The sequence below is a fragment of the Drosophila tropicalis genome, unplaced genomic scaffold (assembly GCF_018151085.1).
Source record: "Drosophila tropicalis isolate 14030-0801.00 unplaced genomic scaffold, ASM1815108v1 contig_158, whole genome shotgun sequence".
Lineage (NCBI taxonomy): Eukaryota > Metazoa > Arthropoda > Insecta > Diptera > Drosophilidae > Drosophila > Drosophila tropicalis.
The window spans coordinates 7,527,790-7,547,914 of record NW_027172602.1 but is presented as its reverse complement, the minus strand read 5'-3'; the positions used below and the strand labels follow the sequence as shown (position 1 = coordinate 7,547,914).

The window sequence follows — 20,125 nt, the reverse complement described above, 5'->3', positions numbered from 1 at the left end:
ACTAACATTCCCAACTGACATTCCGACAATTCTCATCATATAAGTATTGTTAAATATTCTGCATTGTGTCTTTTTGGATCAGTTTTTGTTTAATAACTAAACACAAATTTCAAATATATTTCGATAAGTTTTTACATTATATTACATTTTTGTTGTCGATAAATGGTCACATTGTAACGGCCATTAAAATTTTGAAAATGAAAATTTTAATTCCTTAGTTTTTCAATCATATGCTGAGTATAGGCGGCGACAATATTGGCCATCTCAGCATATACCTGATAAGAATGCATTAAAGGAGGTTGACTGGGATTGGGCGGAGGTGGTGCTGCAACTGGAACTTGTTCCCGCGGCACCAAGGACAAACAAATGTCACCCACCTGCAATTGTTGGCACTTTAATTCATACAGTTTAAAGGACAATTGAGGATGACAAGAGGCCCATCCTTGACCATAAACGAAGAGTGGATGACCCGGCTGCACTTCCAAATGAACCTTGATGTGGAAATAAAAGTATGCATGTACAGATAAAATCTTCAATCTTTAGCTTGTCTCTCACCTTTGAGTGCTGAGTATCATAGCTGAAGGTAATGATCATAGTATAAGAGGCTTGGGAACTGGATCTATCGATCTTTACAACTGTAGCCTCACGAAGATCAAAGAGTTGACTCCTCAAGGCAGACTGAATAAAGTCTTCGGTACGTATATCCTCGACGCGTCGCAATGCCCCGGAGGAGAGCTCAATGTGTGAGCCACGCCTAAAGCACGCACTTGAACCCAAAGTAGAATCGACATCCATGTTTCTCTCCCTAGAAGAACGTTGCCCAATGATAACACACTGTGGTCACTGCGAATGTAAGGAATTGATACTTACTTAGCCGCAGACATTGCTGATGGTCTTTGGAATCCTGTATAGCCGACCGGATTCTGCACATAATTCATTGGAACTTGCATTTGCATGTTAGATAGTTGGACACGACCTCTTCGATGGAATGGTGATTCTTAACTAAAAGTTCTAAGAGGCGCTGCTCTCATACATATACTACTTACATATCTGATTCATTCAAGCCAATGTGTCTTTCCCTGGTATTTTCTTGGAAACTCCAGAATGTGTTACCTGTTTTATGACTCTACTTGAAGGCCACCAGCAACAATGAGTGCGCATGTATTCAGGTACGCAGTACCTGTGCCCACGACAGGATCTATTCGAGAGGTTTCCGCTTAATAGCCATTGTATTATCCTTAGCTGCGGCAAGCGGCGCCGACATGGCTAGTGCGCCAGGCGCCTTACAAAAGAAGAGCAACCAATTTCTTCGTTCTGAGATAGCTTAAACTATTCTGTATATGTAGATAGATGTACATACTTACATAGAGAAAACTGCAGCCGTATCGAATTTTGTATACTTTTGTTAAATGAATTAGTTTTACTCTATAGATTAATACATACAACTATTCCGTAGACCGATTTAAATTATCTTTTAGTTTTAAAAAAGTTATATTGAGTCTTTGTCTTTGACGACAAAGTATCTTAAGATAAGTTTTCGCTTTCTATGTGATTTCAAGGATTTGATTTATTTGCCTGTATGAATTAACTAAGTATGTAGTAAGTATGTATGTATGATCTATATGTACATTTGCAGATTTAATTATAATTAATAATTATTAAGTACCCGAGAATCCAAAAACAAAACTCGAAATTTTCCATTCAATTTCGAGGACAAGATACAATTATGTACAAAAATTTGAAACTAATTCAAAAACATGCAAATGGTCTATACAAAAACTATTATTGCACTAGAAGCCGCAACATGAGGCACTGCATCATCACAAATCTGGCTGTCGTCTGCCGCTCTGGAGTTTTTTACTTTTTTGGGCAGACGCCCGGCTCGCTCTTGCGTTGGATCGATTAGTTCCCAGGCGGGTCGATAGCCACCAGCAACTACTGTTCCGTTTGTTGCAGTTCCATTTGTCGCCGATGATTTGGCATCAGTTGATTCCTCGCCGCTGCGTTTCAAATGCGGATTAGGCACTGTGTTTGATTTGTAGCCAATGGATGTATAGCCCTGATCATATAGGCAACAATAAGGCACATTGTTTATGTGTATATAATGCCAGATGTCATGATATGACCATTCCAGCAACGGATTCAAACGCATGATAGCCGGCCAGCCATTATCTGTCGGCTGAAATGAAATAAGCAGAAGTTTCTAGAAATTCGCAAAAAAATCGAAAATAATACACACCTGCATGGGGGCCAAATGCTCACAATATGGATCCGTATTCCGACTGCCGATGAAAACGGCTTTTATGCGTGGCATATCCTGTGTCATGTGTGTGAGAGCCTCTTTCAGGGATTCCTTATATTCAATTAGCTGGACATCGTAGCATTGTACACATTGAGCAACAAACTCATCAATTTCCTCGAAGGCGTCGTCCGATTTAATGTACAGCATGGGTATATCACGACTGGAAATGTTTTGGAGGCGACACCAACGCATCAGTAGATCCAACAGGACCGTACAATCCTTACCGCCATTGAAGCAAAATATCAACTCATCCACACGATACAATTCGAGAGTGCGGGAAAAGAAATGATAGGCGTCCAACTGGCGTTTCTTGATGTTAGAGCGAGTATCATTTGGAATGGTATGTGCTGGGATGGACTTTTTTTGGTCACAGCAAGACGCATTGTTGCAATCGTTGTTGGTGGCCGTCGACATGTTGATGCTGCTGCTACTGCTGGATAGAGCCAAGACGCACTTGTGGGTTCCCGGTGGCAATTGCAGTGGTGCCGTTGATGTGATCGTTGACGGTGGCGTATGACTGTAACATTTATGCATGTCGTCTGTGGTTGGGGGTACAAGGTGCTCCACTTTGATAGCTCAGTTGCCAGATAATAATAATTTTGATAATACTACCACCGCAGGATACTTGCTATATTGCCGCGTGGATTTGATCAGATTCTGTGGCGCCCACTTCAGATCGTCTGATAGTATTGGTATTCAACGTGTAATTATCTCTATCAGCTTCAGCTCCGACGTGACAAGACAGCGAAAACTGTTGATGGAAATTAATTACAATTTTTTATAGAAAAAAAAAAGAACTTAACACAATCAATTTGGTTGGTATTTGTTGTCGAGTAGTGTGAACGTCAGTGTGAGTGTTTATATAATATAAAAAGAAAGCCACAAAAAGTGATTTGAATTTTGTTATCTTGAAGCCAAATTACATCACACACATACGAACACACATACATGGCACGTATATACTTCATATGTGTATATATGTATATGTAAAGACAACGCTTGCATGTGATTAACTAGTGTCAAATAAGTTTCTTATTACCTTCATATAGAAGGTTTTAAAATTTTTTTCACCTGAGAATTCTACGCACAGCTGGTTCTTTTATAAACACATTTTTTAAATAGTTTACCTTTTGGCCAACAGCTGCTTCCAACAACAGCTAAGTTATCGATAACTATTGTATGACCTGACGTGTTATCGCAATCTCTCTGGTATGGTATTAGTATGACCTTAAAGATTTAAATCAGGTGATGAAATAACCGTTATAAATAAAACGTGAAAGTGAAATTCCAACTGTTGCTCTTACTCACGTATATTTCCAAAATCGTATTGAAAGCATTTGCTTAATTTAATTCAACAAAAATTTAGAAGCTTCGTGTTTTATTTTGCTGCTTTAGCTTAGCAGAACAGATAACAAATTTTTGAAAAGTGAGTTACAAATCAAATACACTTGATACAAAACATTTAACAAATAGGCACTGTTGGTTTGATTGAGTGTGTTTGTTTTTTTATACATCCATATTATCCAGTATATTATCGATAAGGCCGACAACCTTTTGACGAAATCGACGATTCTGTTTGCCATTCATTTCCTTGAGATACGGATGGAGGCTTATTAGAAATGAATAGTCTGCATCTGGAGCTGATGCTGCTGATACTACTGTTGGCGGTGATGAATCTACAGATGCGGTTACTGGAAGTGCTGGATTGACTGATAATGAAGGAGAAGACGTCGATATCTTCTGTATATGCTTAGCGTTCGTGTGGTGCGGATTGTGCGAGCCGCCTGTTCCACACTTAAGCCAATCGGCTATCTCTACCCAATCCATTTGATTCCCCAATGCGGCTGCTGCTGCCGCCATGGTAACCGGCAGAGTCACTAGCGATTGATGAGCCACAATTTTCTCCGTCTGTGGTTGCTGTTGTTGCGGCTGCTGTTGCTCGACTTTAATAGTTTGCAGGCGCAGGGGCATGGGAAGGCATGCTGTGACTGTTGACATTGATTGTACTGATTTATTTACCTCCGTTACCTCGTCAGGATCTTCACGTCGCTGTTCTGATTCCCCTTCCTCTTCAGATACATGCACATCTAGTGGTAAGGCTAAATCCGATTCATCTGCGCCATCACCACCAGCTCCACCTGTATCATTCTCCTTAGTTCCATTCTGCTGTTGTTGCTGCTGCTGTTGATGATGCTCCAACAAACGCATATGCCCAATCCTTGTCATCGGCTGCGTTGCCCCCAAAGTTCCCATAATTGAGGCCGACGATGTGCTCGGCTTGCGTAGTCTCATGCCACCTGCTGTTGCCGTACCCATGGCAGGCTTATGGCACGATCGTGATTTTGTGTAAGGTATAAGAAACTGCAGGTACTTGGATAAATAATATTTCCTTTTGCCCCGACCCGTTTGGGTGCGAGCCAATTTAAGGGACCGTAAAAAGCTGCTGCGTATAGTGCGCCATCGTTCACGGCAATTTCGTACTGCAAAGGAATAGTGTAAATAATTAAGTTAATTTTCTAGGTCTAGGTTAAAACTGAGACTGAGGCATTAGCCGTGAAAACAAGTCGGAAACAAAAAGGCAGATGAGCCTGCTGATTCAGTTTAATTCTTAACTTTCTACATTGGCTTACCCTTCTCTATAAGATTACAAACCGATCACTAACCTTGGGCAAACGAACTCGCAAATTAGCCATGAGGCAATATCAATATTATGACAACGCGTTGTTAAAGGGTGTTTGCTTAGTGCAGCAAATGCTGAAAACTGTAATTGTGGCTAGCAATAACAACATTGCATGCAAGCAGTCTGCGACATAGTGACACACCTACACACAAGCTCACTCACACACACACACACACACTGGCACACATTGTGCACACATAGATACAGTAAGCAATTGCATTGAAATACAAAAAGCTTGCATCATAGAAGCCAACAACAGCGAAGGCTTTTTTTTTTTGCATCTACTAAATGGCCAAATGGAAATGGAAATGGAAATTTTCTATATGCTAGAAAATAAGAAATGGAAAAATCTTGTTTATATACCCGTGTCTTTTATCTCATTGGCCACCTGTTGCCAGGCTTTTTGTACTTCCTCCTTTTTGCTATAGCCAGAGTGTGTATAATTCCATAGGCAGGGCTGGCTCTCTACAAGTTGCACAAATTTCACATTGAAAACGGGATCGTCCTTCCGTGCCATTATTTGTATGGTATTTGAAATTGTAATTCGGTCGGTTTGCAACACTAAAGTAACGTGACATCAGAGTACATTAAATGCACGCATCAAATAACGGATCTTGCTGCAGTTACTGCTTCTTCTTCGTCTTCGCACTACTTTGGGGCCCGCCAAATCTAAATGGTGCACAGCAGCAACAACAACAACTTATCGTACTTGTCGCACCGAAAGCACAGAGAAAAACTGAGAGCTGAATGAGGCAAAAGCAACAAAAATCCAAATGCAGTCAGAGGGCTGGGCCAAATGTAGTCATTACCGACTCTATAACTCCCTTACAATCCCAAATAACAGATGACGGGTTCGTGCGGTCCCATAATCCGTGTTCTTCACTGATACTTTGGGCAAAAAGTCCGAGAGCAGAAGTAGACCGTAAGGAAAATAAACGGTCAACAGTTATTGGCGACCAATTCCAATGTATGTATGTATGTAAGCCTTCTCGCAATATGCTCGCCATTTGTAAGGGTATTAAAAAGCTGCAGCGCAAACACTTTATGCTGTGTGTTTGCGAAAAAGCAATAGCCACAAATGACAGCCGCTCAGCGAAACAAGTAATCAAAATTGTATAATAGATGGCTGAGTGAAGTGGCCAAATGCGAGAGGGGTGAATAATGCAACCCAATGAGAAATTACCTAATGAAATTTTAACTGATAAAGAAGAATCCAATAAGACGAATTACTACCGAAATGGACTTTATCTTAGATTAATATTTATTAATTTATATTTGTTGGATCTGTTCATGATTTGATTTCACTCCACATTCCACACTTTTGGCGCCCATTGCCAATTGGGTATGCTCTGTGCCAAGAGCAGAGAGCTTTCGACCCAGTGACGTATTTACAAAAAAGTTTTCATTGTTTATTTACAGCAATCACTCCAAATTTATATGCCTCCAATGATCTTTCTTTTTGGACAATAAGAAGAGATAAGAAACGGCCATTCGTGAAAATTTACAAAGTCTACTTTAATGGGCTAAGTATTTATTTATTATCTTCCTTGATAACAGCAATGAAACAACCGTTATAGAACAGACAAGCCCTATTAAGTATGCTTACATATGTATGTATATTTATCCGAGTTGATCCTTTAATATATGTACATCGATAACTATAAACGCCATAGCCATAGATTTTTTCGGTTTATTTATTATTTTATTTATTTCTCTTAATACACTAACAATGTATTATAAATATTCAATTATAATGCAAAGATGTAAGAGTATAGACTAATTTTAAGTCTTGTTTACTTTGATGTTAATACATAGGAATTAAATGTGGTAATTATTACGATGACTATTGATTTGAGGAAGGAAAACCACTTTTTTTTTTATTTTATATCCTTAGTAAAATTGTGAAAATTCAAGAGATTTTCTATCACACTATGTAGCAAAACGCTTGTGTGGATGTGCCGAGATTAGCCACGATCCTTCTTTGTGCCTGAAAGATGACATTTTTGCAATTGACACATCCAAATTGGCATGCTCATTTCAAATATATTTGACTAGTAAGTCCATTTTGTTTATACATACATATGTACATATGTATTATGTATGATTATGCACATGTGTGTGTGCATATATGTACATACATATGTAGTATAAACAAAATAGAATTTAGTCTGACAAATAACAAAATATGTTTGCATATACATATGTATGTATGAGTATGTGTGCGTGTGTGTGTAAGTACATAGATGTTTTGTGTTTTATGTTGAAGAGGAGTCCTCAGTCAGTGAGGCTAGCGAATGCGCTGAATCCTCGGAATTCTGCTTTGCTGCCAGTTTTGCAATAACCGGATCGTTGAGAAATGGCTTAATTGATTCTTCAAGAGCATCGCAAAGATCACTAAGCAAGAGAGCGGCGTTTGCCATTTTTGTAACCGTGACATCCTCTCCTAGGACCAATCGCTTTATGAAGCCAATTATATGAACAAGCTCTGGTTCCAGTCGCGAGACATGTTGCCCATCATCGATACGCTCAAGACCATGAATGATGCCGATGTAGGCATCAATAACGGTTTCGTGCAAATCATTGATACACTTTTGTAAGCCATACTCATTGATGTCGGTGGCATCAATTTGAACCTCACAAATAATTCTTAGCTTTTCGAGAACCGTATCCAAATATTGCAAAAGCTTGTTACCAATTGTCGAGGCCATATCACCGATGGCCGATAGAATATTGGGCTTTATATTGCTCGGAAAATCAGGGTTGGACAAGTTGCTTAGCCATGCGGACATTATGTCATCGGAATAGGGAACTATCAGATCCTCCAAGGAACAACAGATGATGCCGCTCAGTTTGACAGCAGCACGACAGACCCGGGGTTGGGCACAGTTTTGCAAACCCGTAATAAGAAGATCCTTAAAGTCTGGCATATATTTGACAAATTCCTTGCCCAGAAGGTGAACCAATGTGGATATAGTCTCCAAAGCATTCTGTTGATGAGTTGCTAATGCTACAGCATTCAATTGAAACATTAAGAGGATCCTCATTACGTCATCCGATATAAGTTTCGCATCCTGGGGATTATAGGTGCCCAATACCGCTTTCAATAGTTCACAGAGCAAAGATTGCAATTCATTACACCGACGATTCATTGGATCATTCATACGCAAGCCGATTGCCAAGATTTGGTCGAGACGGCCCAGGACTACAATCACTACACTCTGCACAGACAGAAAGCAGTCTAAAGGGCAACTGCTTATCGTCGCGACCATAGCTTGGTAAGCGGTGCGACTCAAATTGGCCTGCCCGCTATCAGAACGATCAGTCATCTCCAGCAAGTGGTTCACGATGGTCCGAAAATAAGGTGTCAGACAATACGTATTGGGAGGTTCGCCCTCGAGGGCGATGGCTTCTTCGTAGGCCACCTTGGAGATCTTAATGATGATTTCACAAGTTTGGACAGCCACACGAGGCTTCGAGTTCACACTGGCGGTGGTGCTTAGGCAATTCAGAAGACTTTGCAAATAACTCTCATGAATGAGCACTTCGGGCATGAGATGGCAAATGCGAACCATTGTCCATATTGTTGTCTCACTGACCAAGGGACGAGGATCGCCTACCAAGCCAATCAAAGTGGGCATGAGCTGTTGGACGACTGGTTGAAGGGAATTTGATTTGATGCCATCAAAAATCGAACCCATGGCCAAAACAGCTGCTGCACGAAAGTGCCAATTGGGCGAATCAAGGTTCTCCCGAATAAATGGCATAACATGCGCCACAGTCATATCCTCACAACAAGAGGCCAAGAGCATAAGGCATACGGATGATGCTTTAGCTGGATTCCAAATGTCCTCATCATAGTTCTCATTCTGCTGGGTCAATTTCTCAAATAGCAATGGAGCCAGAAATGGGCATGCCCCAGAAGCATAATGTTTCAACTCACATGCTTGCTGCTGAGACTCGCGGTGCAATTCGACCTCTTTATCACTCATATTCGACCAGAACTCTATGCCTTGCAATGATATTTCAACATTCTGCGATTTAATTGATTGCAACGAGATCGGGAGCAGCGCCTGCGCCATATACGGTTCCATATGCTGATAGTACAACGTTGTAGTCTTGACCAAACACTGGAGAGCAGCCACACAGATCTTTGGGTCTGAGCACTGTGCTAACTCGCAAACAATCTTCATTATGCTTTGAGACTTCTCCTTGAAGTAGGCCTTGGCGACCTCCAGGGAGTTTAGCAGAGCCTGCGTCGCTATCAATCTCACACGATTGCTGAACTCAAAATTGCTCATGCCATATATAATGACATTTAGCAGCAGTTTTCTCTGATCATCCGGAACATCATGCGGTATATCCTGGCATATGTAACCAATGGCCTGCAGAGCTGATCCTCGTTGCATTTCAGTGGAACTCTGGTCGGTCGCCTGATGGACCATATCTGGGATAAGATTGCTCCAATACTGCGTCGGCAGTTCACGCACGGCTATATTCGCAGCACATAGGGCGGCACATGAAGGGCGTGTCTTCTCAGTCCGCAAGGCAGAAAGGACGTTCCTTTTAACTATATTCTGTTCGTCATCGGACAACTGGTGCCAACAGATTCGTTACAGTTTGCAAATTATCACATCTTTTCCATACATACCCGATTCTTTAGCTGAAGACCAGCTGCCGCACGAGCAACATCACTTTGTGAAGGATTCGCCAGAATCTCGGACAGTTCCCATAGAAAATTCAAGAAGTTCGCAGCTGCTGCCTTATCGAGGTAATTTTGCGCACGGACAAGCTCATTCGTGTCCAACGAAACCGTCTTTTCTAGAATATCAACCAATTCCTCGTTACTGGAAGCCATTTTTTTTTTTTTTTTTGATTACACAAAGCACAAAAATGTTGAATAAACTTTTCTTGGATTTCGGACAAATCAGACAAAAATAATTTTATTCAACCGATTTCGACGAGTTCCGTTGCTAGAATGAGAATTGTGCTGTGCTCCTTAACATCGTATACTCTTGACGTCTAAAGCTAAAATCAACGACTACTTGGTAAAAAAAATGAAAATCCTCAATACATATGTATGTACATATGTACATATGTATGCATTCGACAATTTGACATTTGAAAAGTCAGCGTTACTGACAATTATGTATGTAAGTATGTATGTGTATATTTTGTATGTCAGAATGTATGTACATAAGTATGCGGTGTATGTCTTATTCCTGACATCTGTATTTGTTAGAACACATACATACATAAATGTAAATTTTAATAGACAGTTGTCGTATTTATTTTTTTTTTTGTCACAAAATAACGGAGAATTTTCTTGATTTCTAAATGGAATTGGGCAGCTGGCAGGCTCTTACGGCTACCAGTTGGAGGAGAACAAATATCGGTGAGAATACCTCGCTATATTCAAGACCCGTGCGACCCGATAACTTAAGGCAAAGCAAATACTTAAAGATGGCAATCAGTACAAGGAAATATGTACTCCACATGAAGCGATGCAGGGCCTTGCGTTTATTATCCGAATCCAGATACATTCGTATACCGACAATGACACAGAAGTATGCATTGCATATATCAATAAAGAATAAGGGACTGAATATGGTGAACCAGTCGGACATTAGTTCGGGCAAAATATTATTAAATGTGCCGGCGATTTTGAAAGACAACGTTATGGTAAACACTAATAAGCCGCAAAGATTGATTAAGATCTCAAACTCGGTAAGGCCTAGCCAGCGAACCAATTCAGATAGCTTGAACATGATTTATTTCTGTGGCTGCTGTTGTTGATGATGATGATAGTGTGGTTTTTGCTTCTTTGTCTTCTTTCTCGGTTGCGATGGTGGCACTTCCTTGTCGTCGATCCCGGCTGGCAGGGAAGGTTGTGCCGGCAGTTTGGGAACCACAATATCGAACAGGCTGCTATTGTAAATTTTTATGTGCAAGGCGGAATTGTTACGTTGGCGAAAACTTATATCCTCATCATCACACAATGGATGCAATTCATCCACGAGACGTATGGTGGATGTATGTATCACGTAGCTAAGTGCCCCCTCGGATTTTTCAACGATTTGCAGAGCTAAATTAAGACCGCGGATTATGGAATATCCCATGCAATGTATGTAGATTTCCTTAGCTCCAGAATTGAGAATATCCTCACATCGCTTTTGCTGGGCCTACAAATACAACGAGGAACAGTGGTTAAGCGAAAATGTGAAAAAAATTTGTTACCCACCTTAATGTCTGTTTTGCTAGTAATGTAAATGTTATTGCGGCTTTCGTTGTCGTTGGCCGCACGCGGAGGCACCTTGCGTACCACACGATATCGTTGATTGGAATTTGAGTTCTGTTGGCCACGACCACGGTTGTGTCTGTTGTTTGGTTTGTTTTTGTTGTCCATAATCGGAAGAAGAGGGAGCAAATTAGATGCACTTCTTCATACTATTATTTACTTAGCGAAATAACATATGCAAATCAAGGTGCTAAAGAATTATCGAAAGGTAATCGGTAACAATAGTGTTGAAAACAAAACAAGTTATCGAAATTTGTCTTTTCAGAAAAAAGTGTTGGAAAATGCAACGTTTGATAGTTGTTCAGGGTTGCCGCCATCGATAGTTGGTCAGGGTTGCTGCCATCGATAGTTGGTTAGGGTTGCTGTCATCGATGGTCGTTTAATGTGATCCCATCACTAATCTGACAGAAAGAGGAAGAAAGGAAGAAAATTACATGGAAAGCAGCAGCAAGGAAAAAACTATATTCTCTTCGCTCATCAAATTGAATTAATTCAATATTCAATTGTTTAACATTTGTTAACTAATTCAGGTAACAAAGCCAACTTAGGCCAAAACAGAGTGCCAATAATACAACTTGTGGGCAGTGAAAGATTAAGAGAGCAGCGGCAAGAAGACAGAAAAAAAATTGACGAAGGCAAATTCATTTCGACTGCGGCGCTGAAAGAGGCGCCCTCGGCTCCGCTCTAATCGTCATAGGTAAGCAACAGCAATACAACAGCACGCAGCTTATGCATATTTAACTAAAAGCCAACGAAAACAACAATTGATCTATTTTTCTCAAGTATTCTATTTTTCCCTTCCAAAATAAAAAATACAACTGCGTAAGTGAAAATTAAAAATGTTAAAGTGAACAGAAAGTCCAAAAAGACAGTCGAAATTTCGCAAATTTCAGTCGCGAAAAGTGCTAAAGTAACGTGTGTGTGTGTGTGTGTGCCGATGTGTGTGTGTGTTTAATTTGAATAGAGAGTTCGAGAGAGTTGAGAGCAAATTACAGTTGTCAGACACTATATGTCGTTGTTGTTGTTGTAATTGTTGTTAGTGTTTAGTTAATTGCTCTCTCCCTCTTGTACGCGCTTAAAAGTCGTTAAAGCAAAAGAAGCGAATAAAAACATTAAAAGGAAAACGAGAAACACACACACGCAACGTAAAAATAAATAAAAATTTCAAAGTTTCAATAAATAAAGTAAAACGCAATGAAGGTAAGAATTAAACAAAGTGAACAGAAAACTTAACGATCAAGAAATTGTCCCCTTTCCCCCCTCCAAAAGAAAAGAGAGAACACAATATTGAAACATCACGAAACTTAAGAGAGAAGAATGAATTTTCAAGAGCGAAGCTGGATAGAACGGATAGAGACCTTTGTAAATTATTTTCGATTAATTTGCGTTCACATTTTTTATCTTTTTAGCATATCGATAAATCGGTCTATCGATGAATTGACTTAGCTGTATACGTTTAAATTTGATTTGCCATAATTGTTTTGTAATTTTGTTTTTATTGACTATTAAGTATTTTATCAGCTTTTTACTTTAATCGACTTTTAAAATACATACTTAAACTTATATACGGCGATATGACCCAAATTATCGCTACAAACGATATAATCGAATATTTACCTGATTTTTGATTATCTAGTATCATACGCCACCGATATATGTGTATATGTATGCCCAATCTATCTCTTTCACTTCGGTGTGTGTGGTTAGCGGAAGTTCATCGAAACAGGATGACATTGATATCGATAAATTCACTAATGCATTTGCATTTTATCCTCGAATCTGAATCTCCAACAGGCAATTAACATCACCAGCTACACAATTTACAGTAGACCACGGCTTGCATCAGTCAGATGGTCTATCACACGATGGACGAGTCGGATGATTCTCGGCCCAGCTCTGCCTCCAATTCGTCTGAATCCTGTTCAAATTCTCCCGTTAAGGAAACATCAAATGCAAATGCCAGTCATGGCATATCTGTCAATTCTCAGAACATTGACAGATCTGCGCGTGCCGCATCCACTAGCAGCTCGTCATCCAATTCTAGTTCCAGCTCCAGTCGCAGTGGCATATCCAAGGGTGTGACAAAGAAAAGCTCCAGCAGTAGTAGTGGTAGTGGAAGTGGCAGCAGTAGTGGAAGTAGCTCATCCAGTGACGATGAAGGTGATTCAACTAGGCCTCCACCGCCGGCTGAGACAGCAGCTACAATTGCTGCTGTAAGTGCATTGACAACTGCAAGAGGTCAAGCGGAAGCTGTACTCAAGTCACAATCACTCTCACCGGGACACAGTCGCAGCCGTAGCCCCAGCCGCAGTCGTAGCCGAAGTCGCAGCAATAGTCCACAGTTGTACAATCAAGCAGCCGTGGATCTCAACATAAGCCACGAAGACTTAAGTGATGTGAGTGACATTGAGGCAGATGAGAAGCGGGCGCCGTCCAAAAAATTCACCCGTCCTTGATGAGGAGGATGAGGACGGAGCCATCTCGGATGACTCATTGCCGGCACAGGTTAATGGCAAGGCCAAGACTAGTAGCGAAGACGACACTCAAACGTCTCATAAGGTGAGAGACTCGTCATTTCCAAAATTATTATAAATTCTCTAATGCCCTAATCGTTTTACAGGTGGAAGGGCCTCCTTCCAATGGCCGTGCGATTGTTGACGCAAAGGTTCTTGAGGATCTGGTAAAGACCCATGATGATGACGATGCCCTTGACTTTGAGGCCGAGGAGGGCGAATGTCCCGAACTTAGCAGCAAAGTTGTCGGTGTCGATGGAGATGGTGAAGCTGAAGAAAAACCTGATGAAACGAACAAAGCCAAGCTGAATGACAACGAAGATGGCGAGGCTGAGAAAGATGAAGAATCAAAGGAGGTTGAGGCGGCGGCCAACAAGAAAAAGCAGCTTGAGGAAGAGGAACTAGAAGAGGGCGAAGTATCTGATGAGGATGAGAAACGTCCAGAGGAGACAGAGCCAAAGCCAGTGTGTCGTTTTTACACGCGTGGCCAGTGTACTTGGGGCATGAGCTGTCGCTTTCTGCACCCAGGCGTGACCGACAAAGGCAATTATACCATGTTTGAGAGTCTGGTTCGTTCGGTGCCCATGCAGGGTGGTGGGGCTGTCGGTGGAAGCAGCGTTGGAGCTGGCGTCAGTGGAGGCGGTGTTGGTGGTGGTTTGACCAGCGGATCACGTGTGCCTAGTGGTGTATACAGTTCACACGGAGCAGCTGCCGATTATCACGATTATCGCAATGAGCGCCCGCCCCTTCATCATAGGCCATCGTCTATTGTGCATCATGGTCCAAGTATCTATGGTGGGGGCCACCATGAGTCGTCTCGCACGGTACTTTTGCCCTCGGAGGTGCCTGTTGTGGTCGAGAATGCCTGGGAGCGAGGCCTACGCACTGCAAAGGAAATGATGCGTAAGGCCAATAAACGCAAAGAGCAGGATATGGATTTCGAGGATAAGAAAATGAATCTGACACTGTCGCCCGACGAGCTGGAAAAGGATCCCTACTACCTTAAGGAGCGTGGCGGTGGTGTCGCTTCTCCACCCCCGCCGAATGCGGTGCGTGAGCATCTACATTCTCATACTTCTCTTCCTTCTCAAGCACATCCATATCCCATACGTCCACTAGCTAAAGTACCGCATCAACAACCCCTCTTACAGCTCCATCCATATCCTCATGCTGCAAATTATCCGCACCCTCACCTTACTACTAACCCTAGTACTAGTGCAAGTCCCAATACTAACTTTACTACTACTCATCCTCATTCCCATGCTCGTCTTGGGCCCCCCCATTCCTATAAGCATAATCGACTAACATCAATGTCGTCCTTGCATGCCAATCCATCAACCTCAAAGTCTCATCCATCTAAGAGAGTTTCTCATCGTTCACTTATGACCTTGCAGTACACGGTTTTTGGTCCGCCACTGCCCGACCGCTATGGGTCGCGTGGCCAGTACATGCCACCGCCGTACGAGGATGTCGATGCCTATGGCAGGATGGCCCGTTACCGGGAGCTGCCACCGCATCGTATGCCACATTATGAGGACGATCGTCGTTTGCGTCCTGCACGTGAGGTGATTGTACAACGTGTTGAGGCTGTTGGCCGTGGTGATGAATGGAGCGATCCTTGGATGCGTTCGAAATCGATGGGACGTGGCTCCTATGAGCGCGAAGAGCGTCGTCGACGCGATCGTCGCAGCTATAGCACCAACTCGTCGTATTCCACTTCGAACAGTTCGCAAAGTGAATCAAGTTCAGATTCATCACGTTCCAGCAGCCCATCCGATCATAAGCGACGGTATGGGGGATCGGCTTCACATCACAAAATGATGTCAGCGTCATCGTCAACACGTAGGCACCATCCAGGACGAACGAGTGCACGTTCGCCAAGCCAGATACCAAGACGCCCCAGGAACTCATCGAGTAAGTTTCTTCTCAACAACTTATTTGAATGACTATGTTAACTATTAAACTACATATTACAGAGACCAGCCTATCGCCATCGTATAAGCGTCCGACTCTAGAAAAGCGTGGTGCTGGTGGTCACAGTCCAGCTTCGAAACGGAAAAAACTATCATCGCCGGTGCCTAAGAAATTTGATAAGTTAAGACGTCGCCATAGTTCCAGCACTTCAGATTCTGGTATACCTATCTATATTTCTGTCATATCAGAAATAATTAACGGATAAATAATATATTATATTATATATTTATTAGATTCCTCGGATACCTCATATTCCGATTCGGACTCGGGGTCCTCATCATCGGATAGCTCGTCAAGATCGCGTGAGACGCCTCAAAAACAGCGTGTACGTGCCACAGACAAGGCTCTCAATGAGCGTAAATTAATCAAAAAGCGTAAGTAGACAAAAAAAAAAAAAAAAAAAAAATTTAAGACTTTACCTTAATTAAATTTTGTTTTGATCTTTATCTGACAGCTGCTGATCAACCAACAAAGAAACGTTCACCTATTTCCATTGAGATTAAGAAGACATCGAACATGGTCGGTGTCTCGGCGCTGGCCTCACCCACCAACTCAGCCGATTCCGATAAGGAGAAAGATCACAGCAATAGCAACAAAGATAAGGACAAGGAAAAGGAGAAGGATGGCAAAAAATCACGTCGCGAAGAACTGCTCAAGCAATTGCGTGCCGTTGAGGATGCCATTGCTAAGAAGCGTTCCAAGCTAACCTGATAACCTGTAAATCAAGGACAATTATCATTTACATTTACAATTAAATTTATACATAATTAATAAGCATTATCACTCAACATGATCATGATAATTTTCTTCATCTGCGGCAGATGCAAGAGAAGCGGTAGCTGCGCTCGCACCGTTATCTTTTCTATTTTCTTTTGTTTTTAAGAATGGTCGAATTGCTATACTCTCTGTCTATTCATAATTGAACTTGTTTAGTTTTGGTTATATAAGAAAGAGACGATTCAATCATTGCAATACAAATTGAATGCATTTAGTTTTTAAACATCAGACACATATGTACAACACATACATATACACACACACACCCACACATAAACATACATACAGGATGTAGACGCAACAAGAAATAAACACACACGCACTCACACACAAACATTTAAAATTTTATACATACATACATACATCAATGCATTGTTGTGCGCACTTATACGCGTGGTTTTTTTTTTTTTTTTTTTACCTACCCAAATGACCAAATCAGTTGTACCTACATGAATTTTGTTTAAAAATAAATTAAAGAAAAAGGTAAACAACAACAACAAAATAAACGCTCTCGCTAAAATGGTCCACTTGGCAATACCTTGTTGCAATTGTTGTCCTTAATCCAACCCCTCCCCCCGTCATGGATGACAAAGAAAAAGAGTTGGAAGAAATTTTATTTTGTAATGAATAAGTTTAGATTTTTGTTAAGTAAAAGATGCTAATAAAGAACAATTACGACTGTTGATCAGATGATTGAAACAGTCAAAATATTTTATGTAGCCAAAAAAACTATTTATTTTAAGTCAAGTTTAATTGATGTTAAGTAGTTTGTTTTTATCCCCTTAAAAATTCCAAAAGGAAAAAAAACGACAACTTTTTTGAAAAAAATTTATTTGACGTCGCTTTGGTCAGCTGTAATCTTCTGATTGGCTTTAAAATTTCTCTATAAATTTGCAATTCATTCTTTTGGGTTGCCATAAATTGGTTTTTGACGTCATTTTATGACGTCTGAATCATTCTAAAGTGTGCTTTTTCTTGAACAGCGTATGCAAGTAATTCTAATTACCCGTCGATTTCGATAATTTTAATCGAAATCGGCCATAAATTTGATGAACGTCGCCTAACGTCGCCTTCGAAAAGTAACAATCAAAGATCTGGTAATAATAAGTGTAATTACTGTTTTAATACAGCTCCAAAAAAGGTTTAAACTATACTTCCAACTAATAGAGGAGACAAAGCAGGAAGGAGAAGCCCTTATTTCTTCAGATTCTTATTTGGTATGTATTTTCTTTGGTCTTCCTGTTTGGCGTCATTTTACGCCCCTAATTCATACTAAAGTATAACTACACTTGAACACTTTATCAATAGTGTATTAAATTCCCCGTTGAATGAGATATTGATCATCAAAATCGGACAAGAAATATGTATGTACATATATACTTTTCGTTGCATTTGAAACATTTCATTTGTTTTTATATTAGCCCCTTAGCACTTTTACTCTCCCCTTAGGACTATTACTCCCATAAGCTCGATCAATTGGAATCGCATTCTAATTGGTATTAAATTCAAGCTTCTTTCTCAGCTCAGAACTATTCCAAATTGGAAAGTGCTGGAACTGGATAAAAGGAAATACGTAAAAAAATTGTTTCGGTTCTGAAAAGATATGAATTTTTCACTATTTTCCAGTTTTTTTCAATGTTTATTACGAATTTTGAGTTCTTAAATTATTAATTTAACAAACTTATATATATTTACTTACTCATTTAATCTGAGGACCATGGGGATTGTATTCTTTTAGGTAGATGGAACTTCTTGTTGATCTACATCGACTGAACTCCGAAAATTTTATCCTTTTTTACAAAATGTAATGTTCTAAATATTCCTTTTTTGAAAATTGAATAATTCTCGAAAATCCTTTTGACTTTTTAAATGGTAATTTTAATCATGATTTTGGCCATTTGTGTTGTCCTGGCGAGTTTCCGTTTAGTTAGCAACCGAGTAAATGCCTCAACTACTTAAGGAAAGGGGTGTGGGTGTGGGTGTGAGTGTGTGTAATGTTTGGTAATTTTAAACCAAGCCCCGTCTCTATGTGTGTGTGTGTGTGTGAGGGCTTCCTAAAAAAAAGCTATTTAGATGACGAATCACAGAAATTTGGCCTCATCAATGTTTGTTCTCGAATCACAACTCTCAACTGCCGCCACAAATTCTCTTTCCTAGCGCCTGCCCCACAGTTTTAGCCCCCTTCCCCCCCACAGGACTCGCAAACGCTCACACTTTTGTCTCGTTTCTGAGTATATTACATTTCAGAGTCTCGAGCCCCCCCAACCCCACCCCACCCCTTTCTTTCCTTTTGGCATTGCGTGTGTGTGTGTGTGTGGCAAAATTTTTGCAATTTCTTGTTCTTTTCTCGTCATCGTCATGTCGCATTTTTTGCAATCACAGCCCGCAAAAGCTGTCAAGCCACATTGTCATCATCAAGAGCAGCGGCCAAGTCGGAAAAGAACCAACCACCACTCCAAAAATATAAAAAAAAGGCAGGCAAAAAAAAAAAAAATGGAAACATATCCCACCCACCTGGTCACAGGCACGTCTTAAACGTGAGTGTGTGTGTGTGTGTGATGTGCGTACATGTGTCCGTAATCGACCTCATCCTGAGTCTGAGGCTGAGCCTGGTCTCGTAGGCCGGCTGCTTAGGAAATAGTGTAATAAAGGACAACTGAACTGATGCCTCAAGCAAGGACGTCAACGACAACGCCTTGGTTTGCCTACAGGATTAGCAAATTCCGTTGGCATATTTTCCAAACGGTGGACATCTTTGGCAAAGGGGCGAAGCAAAAAAAAAAAAAAAAAAAATTATAATAAAAAGAAAAGCAAAAAAACAATCACGAACAGATTTATCGCATTCATATTCCATCTTGATGCGATGTGTGACCAGAACGGAGACTTGGGAACTGAGAGAGCTGTGGCAGTGGTGGGGGGAGGGGTAGATGCTATGTTGTGGGTGGTTGTAAGTGTATTACTCCCAACACCCTTGAAATTTAAAGAAACGCATACATCGGATGGATGTGTGTCAAGACCACAAAATGGGATTACATTACTCAAAGAAATTTATTTTGACAGAACTAATATTTCTTCAGAGATCAGCTAGAGACACTCACACACACACACACATAGAGTGAGAGAGAGAAAGTCAGTCTCTCTAGTGGAGTCCAGAGACCTTCGCGTGTGTGGGCCTATGATTGGAGTTTGTGATTGCGGTTTCTGGAAGACGAAGCATCAATTTCTAACCATGCTGGAATGGGGTGCCATACCCAAAGGTTTGGCCATGTCTTTTGATAACAATGGAAACTATTAACCAGTCATGTTACCTGAAATGTAAAGAAGATTTTCCATTCATTGAAAAGTATTTGAAATTTACGTTTTATGCGTTTTGTTGATGAGTTAATGAAAGGACTAAATGGTATATGGATTTTGAGGTTCATTGCTATTTGTTGTTGTTATTCGATTTGAGGAAATAAGAGAAGATGTAACCAAATGGACTACACACGGACGTGGGCAGATCGAAATGGTAACCAATTTCCGCGCCTTGACTTGATAAACACCCGTATATACATATGTATATGTATGTGTGATTGGAAGAAGAG

The 20,125-nt window shown here is 40.8% G+C and overlaps 7 protein-coding genes across 7 annotated transcripts; 1 reads left to right on the top strand and 6 right to left on the bottom strand.

The window, feature by feature from the left end:
- Positions 1-206: 206 nt before the first annotated feature.
- On the bottom strand, positions 207-795 carry Atx-1 (Ataxin 1). The gene is made up of 2 exons (XM_068299805.1): positions 556-795; positions 207-491 (listed from the first exon to the last, which is right to left on the bottom strand). Exons 1-2 carry the CDS (start codon positions 793-795, stop codon positions 207-209), a joined length of 525 nt encoding a protein of 174 aa, XP_068155906.1.
- An 817-nt stretch (positions 796-1,612) lies between these two features.
- Positions 1,613-3,649, bottom strand: Flad1 (Flavin adenine dinucleotide synthetase 1). Its single transcript, XM_068303156.1, has 4 exons — positions 3,611-3,649; positions 3,430-3,529; positions 2,240-3,053; positions 1,613-2,179 (listed from the first exon to the last, which is right to left on the bottom strand). Exons 3-4 carry the CDS (start codon positions 2,834-2,836, stop codon positions 1,769-1,771), a joined length of 1,008 nt encoding a protein of 335 aa, XP_068159257.1. The 5' UTR covers positions 2,837-3,053; positions 3,430-3,529; positions 3,611-3,649; the 3' UTR covers positions 1,613-1,768.
- Positions 3,650-3,663: 14 nt separating this feature from the next.
- On the bottom strand, positions 3,664-5,703 carry LOC137586946 (uncharacterized). Its single transcript, XM_068303155.1, has 2 exons — positions 5,346-5,703; positions 3,664-4,782 (listed from the first exon to the last, which is right to left on the bottom strand). The coding sequence occupies exons 1-2, from the start codon at positions 5,497-5,499 to the stop codon at positions 3,809-3,811; spliced, it is 1,128 nt and encodes a 375-aa protein (XP_068159256.1). The 5' UTR covers positions 5,500-5,703; the 3' UTR covers positions 3,664-3,808.
- Positions 5,704-7,237: 1,534 nt separating this feature from the next.
- On the bottom strand, positions 7,238-9,837 carry LOC137584412 (importin subunit beta-like). Its single transcript, XM_068299795.1, has 2 exons — positions 9,631-9,837; positions 7,238-9,574 (listed from the first exon to the last, which is right to left on the bottom strand). Exons 1-2 carry the CDS (start codon positions 9,835-9,837, stop codon positions 7,238-7,240), a joined length of 2,544 nt encoding a protein of 847 aa, XP_068155896.1.
- Positions 9,838-9,895: 58 nt separating this feature from the next.
- On the bottom strand, positions 9,896-10,747 carry LOC137583143 (transmembrane protein 203). The gene has a single exon (XM_068298041.1). It carries the CDS (start codon positions 10,745-10,747, stop codon positions 10,313-10,315), a length of 435 nt encoding a protein of 144 aa, XP_068154142.1. The 3' UTR covers positions 9,896-10,312.
- A 3-nt stretch (positions 10,748-10,750) lies between these two features.
- Positions 10,751-11,490, bottom strand: Rpp20 (ribonuclease P protein subunit p20). The gene is made up of 2 exons (XM_068298032.1): positions 11,221-11,490; positions 10,751-11,161 (listed from the first exon to the last, which is right to left on the bottom strand). Exons 1-2 carry the CDS (start codon positions 11,383-11,385, stop codon positions 10,751-10,753), a joined length of 576 nt encoding a protein of 191 aa, XP_068154133.1. The 5' UTR covers positions 11,386-11,490.
- A 165-nt stretch (positions 11,491-11,655) lies between these two features.
- On the top strand, positions 11,656-16,875 carry LOC137583120 (zinc finger CCCH domain-containing protein 18). Its single transcript, XM_068298023.1, is given in 8 exon segments — positions 11,656-11,974; positions 13,072-13,730; positions 13,732-13,836; positions 13,898-14,839; positions 15,185-15,704; positions 15,767-15,922; positions 15,998-16,138; positions 16,219-16,875. Coding segments are annotated over 7 exon segments (2,724 nt in total). The 5' UTR covers positions 11,656-11,974; positions 13,072-13,127; the 3' UTR covers positions 16,476-16,875.
- The last annotated feature ends 3,250 nt before the right edge of the window (positions 16,876-20,125 follow it).

What these genes read in the sequence shown, in the direction of transcription:
- Atx-1 (XM_068299805.1), bottom strand. Translation starts at nt 795, where the DNA reads ATGGATGTCGATTCTACTTTGGGTTCAAGTGCGTGCTTTAGGCGTGGC. An exon ending in ATGATACTCAGCACTCAAAG is followed by an intron (nt 492 to 555) that starts GTGAGAGACAAG and finishes TTCCACATCAAG; the next exon opens with GTTCATTTGGAAGTGCAGCC.
- Flad1 (XM_068303156.1), bottom strand. Translation starts at nt 2,836, where the DNA reads ATGCATAAATGTTACAGTCATACGCCACCGTCAACGATCACATCAACG. An exon ending in AGCATTTGGCCCCCATGCAG is followed by an intron (nt 2,180 to 2,239) that starts GTGTGTATTATT and finishes ATTTCATTTCAG; the next exon opens with CCGACAGATAATGGCTGGCC.
- LOC137586946 (XM_068303155.1), bottom strand. Translation starts at nt 5,499, where the DNA reads ATGGCACGGAAGGACGATCCCGTTTTCAATGTGAAATTTGTGCAACTT. An exon ending in CAATGAGATAAAAGACACGG is followed by an intron (nt 4,783 to 5,345) that starts GTATATAAACAA and finishes ATTCCTTTGCAG; the next exon opens with TACGAAATTGCCGTGAACGA.
- LOC137584412 (XM_068299795.1), bottom strand. Translation starts at nt 9,837, where the DNA reads ATGGCTTCCAGTAACGAGGAATTGGTTGATATTCTAGAAAAGACGGTT. An exon ending in GTCTTCAGCTAAAGAATCGG is followed by an intron (nt 9,575 to 9,630) that starts GTATGTATGGAA and finishes TGTTGGCACCAG; the next exon opens with TTGTCCGATGACGAACAGAA.
- LOC137583143 (XM_068298041.1), bottom strand. Translation starts at nt 10,747, where the DNA reads ATGTTCAAGCTATCTGAATTGGTTCGCTGGCTAGGCCTTACCGAGTTT.
- Rpp20 (XM_068298032.1), bottom strand. Translation starts at nt 11,385, where the DNA reads ATGGACAACAAAAACAAACCAAACAACAGACACAACCGTGGTCGTGGC. An exon ending in CTAGCAAAACAGACATTAAG is followed by an intron (nt 11,162 to 11,220) that starts GTGGGTAACAAA and finishes TTGTATTTGTAG; the next exon opens with GCCCAGCAAAAGCGATGTGA.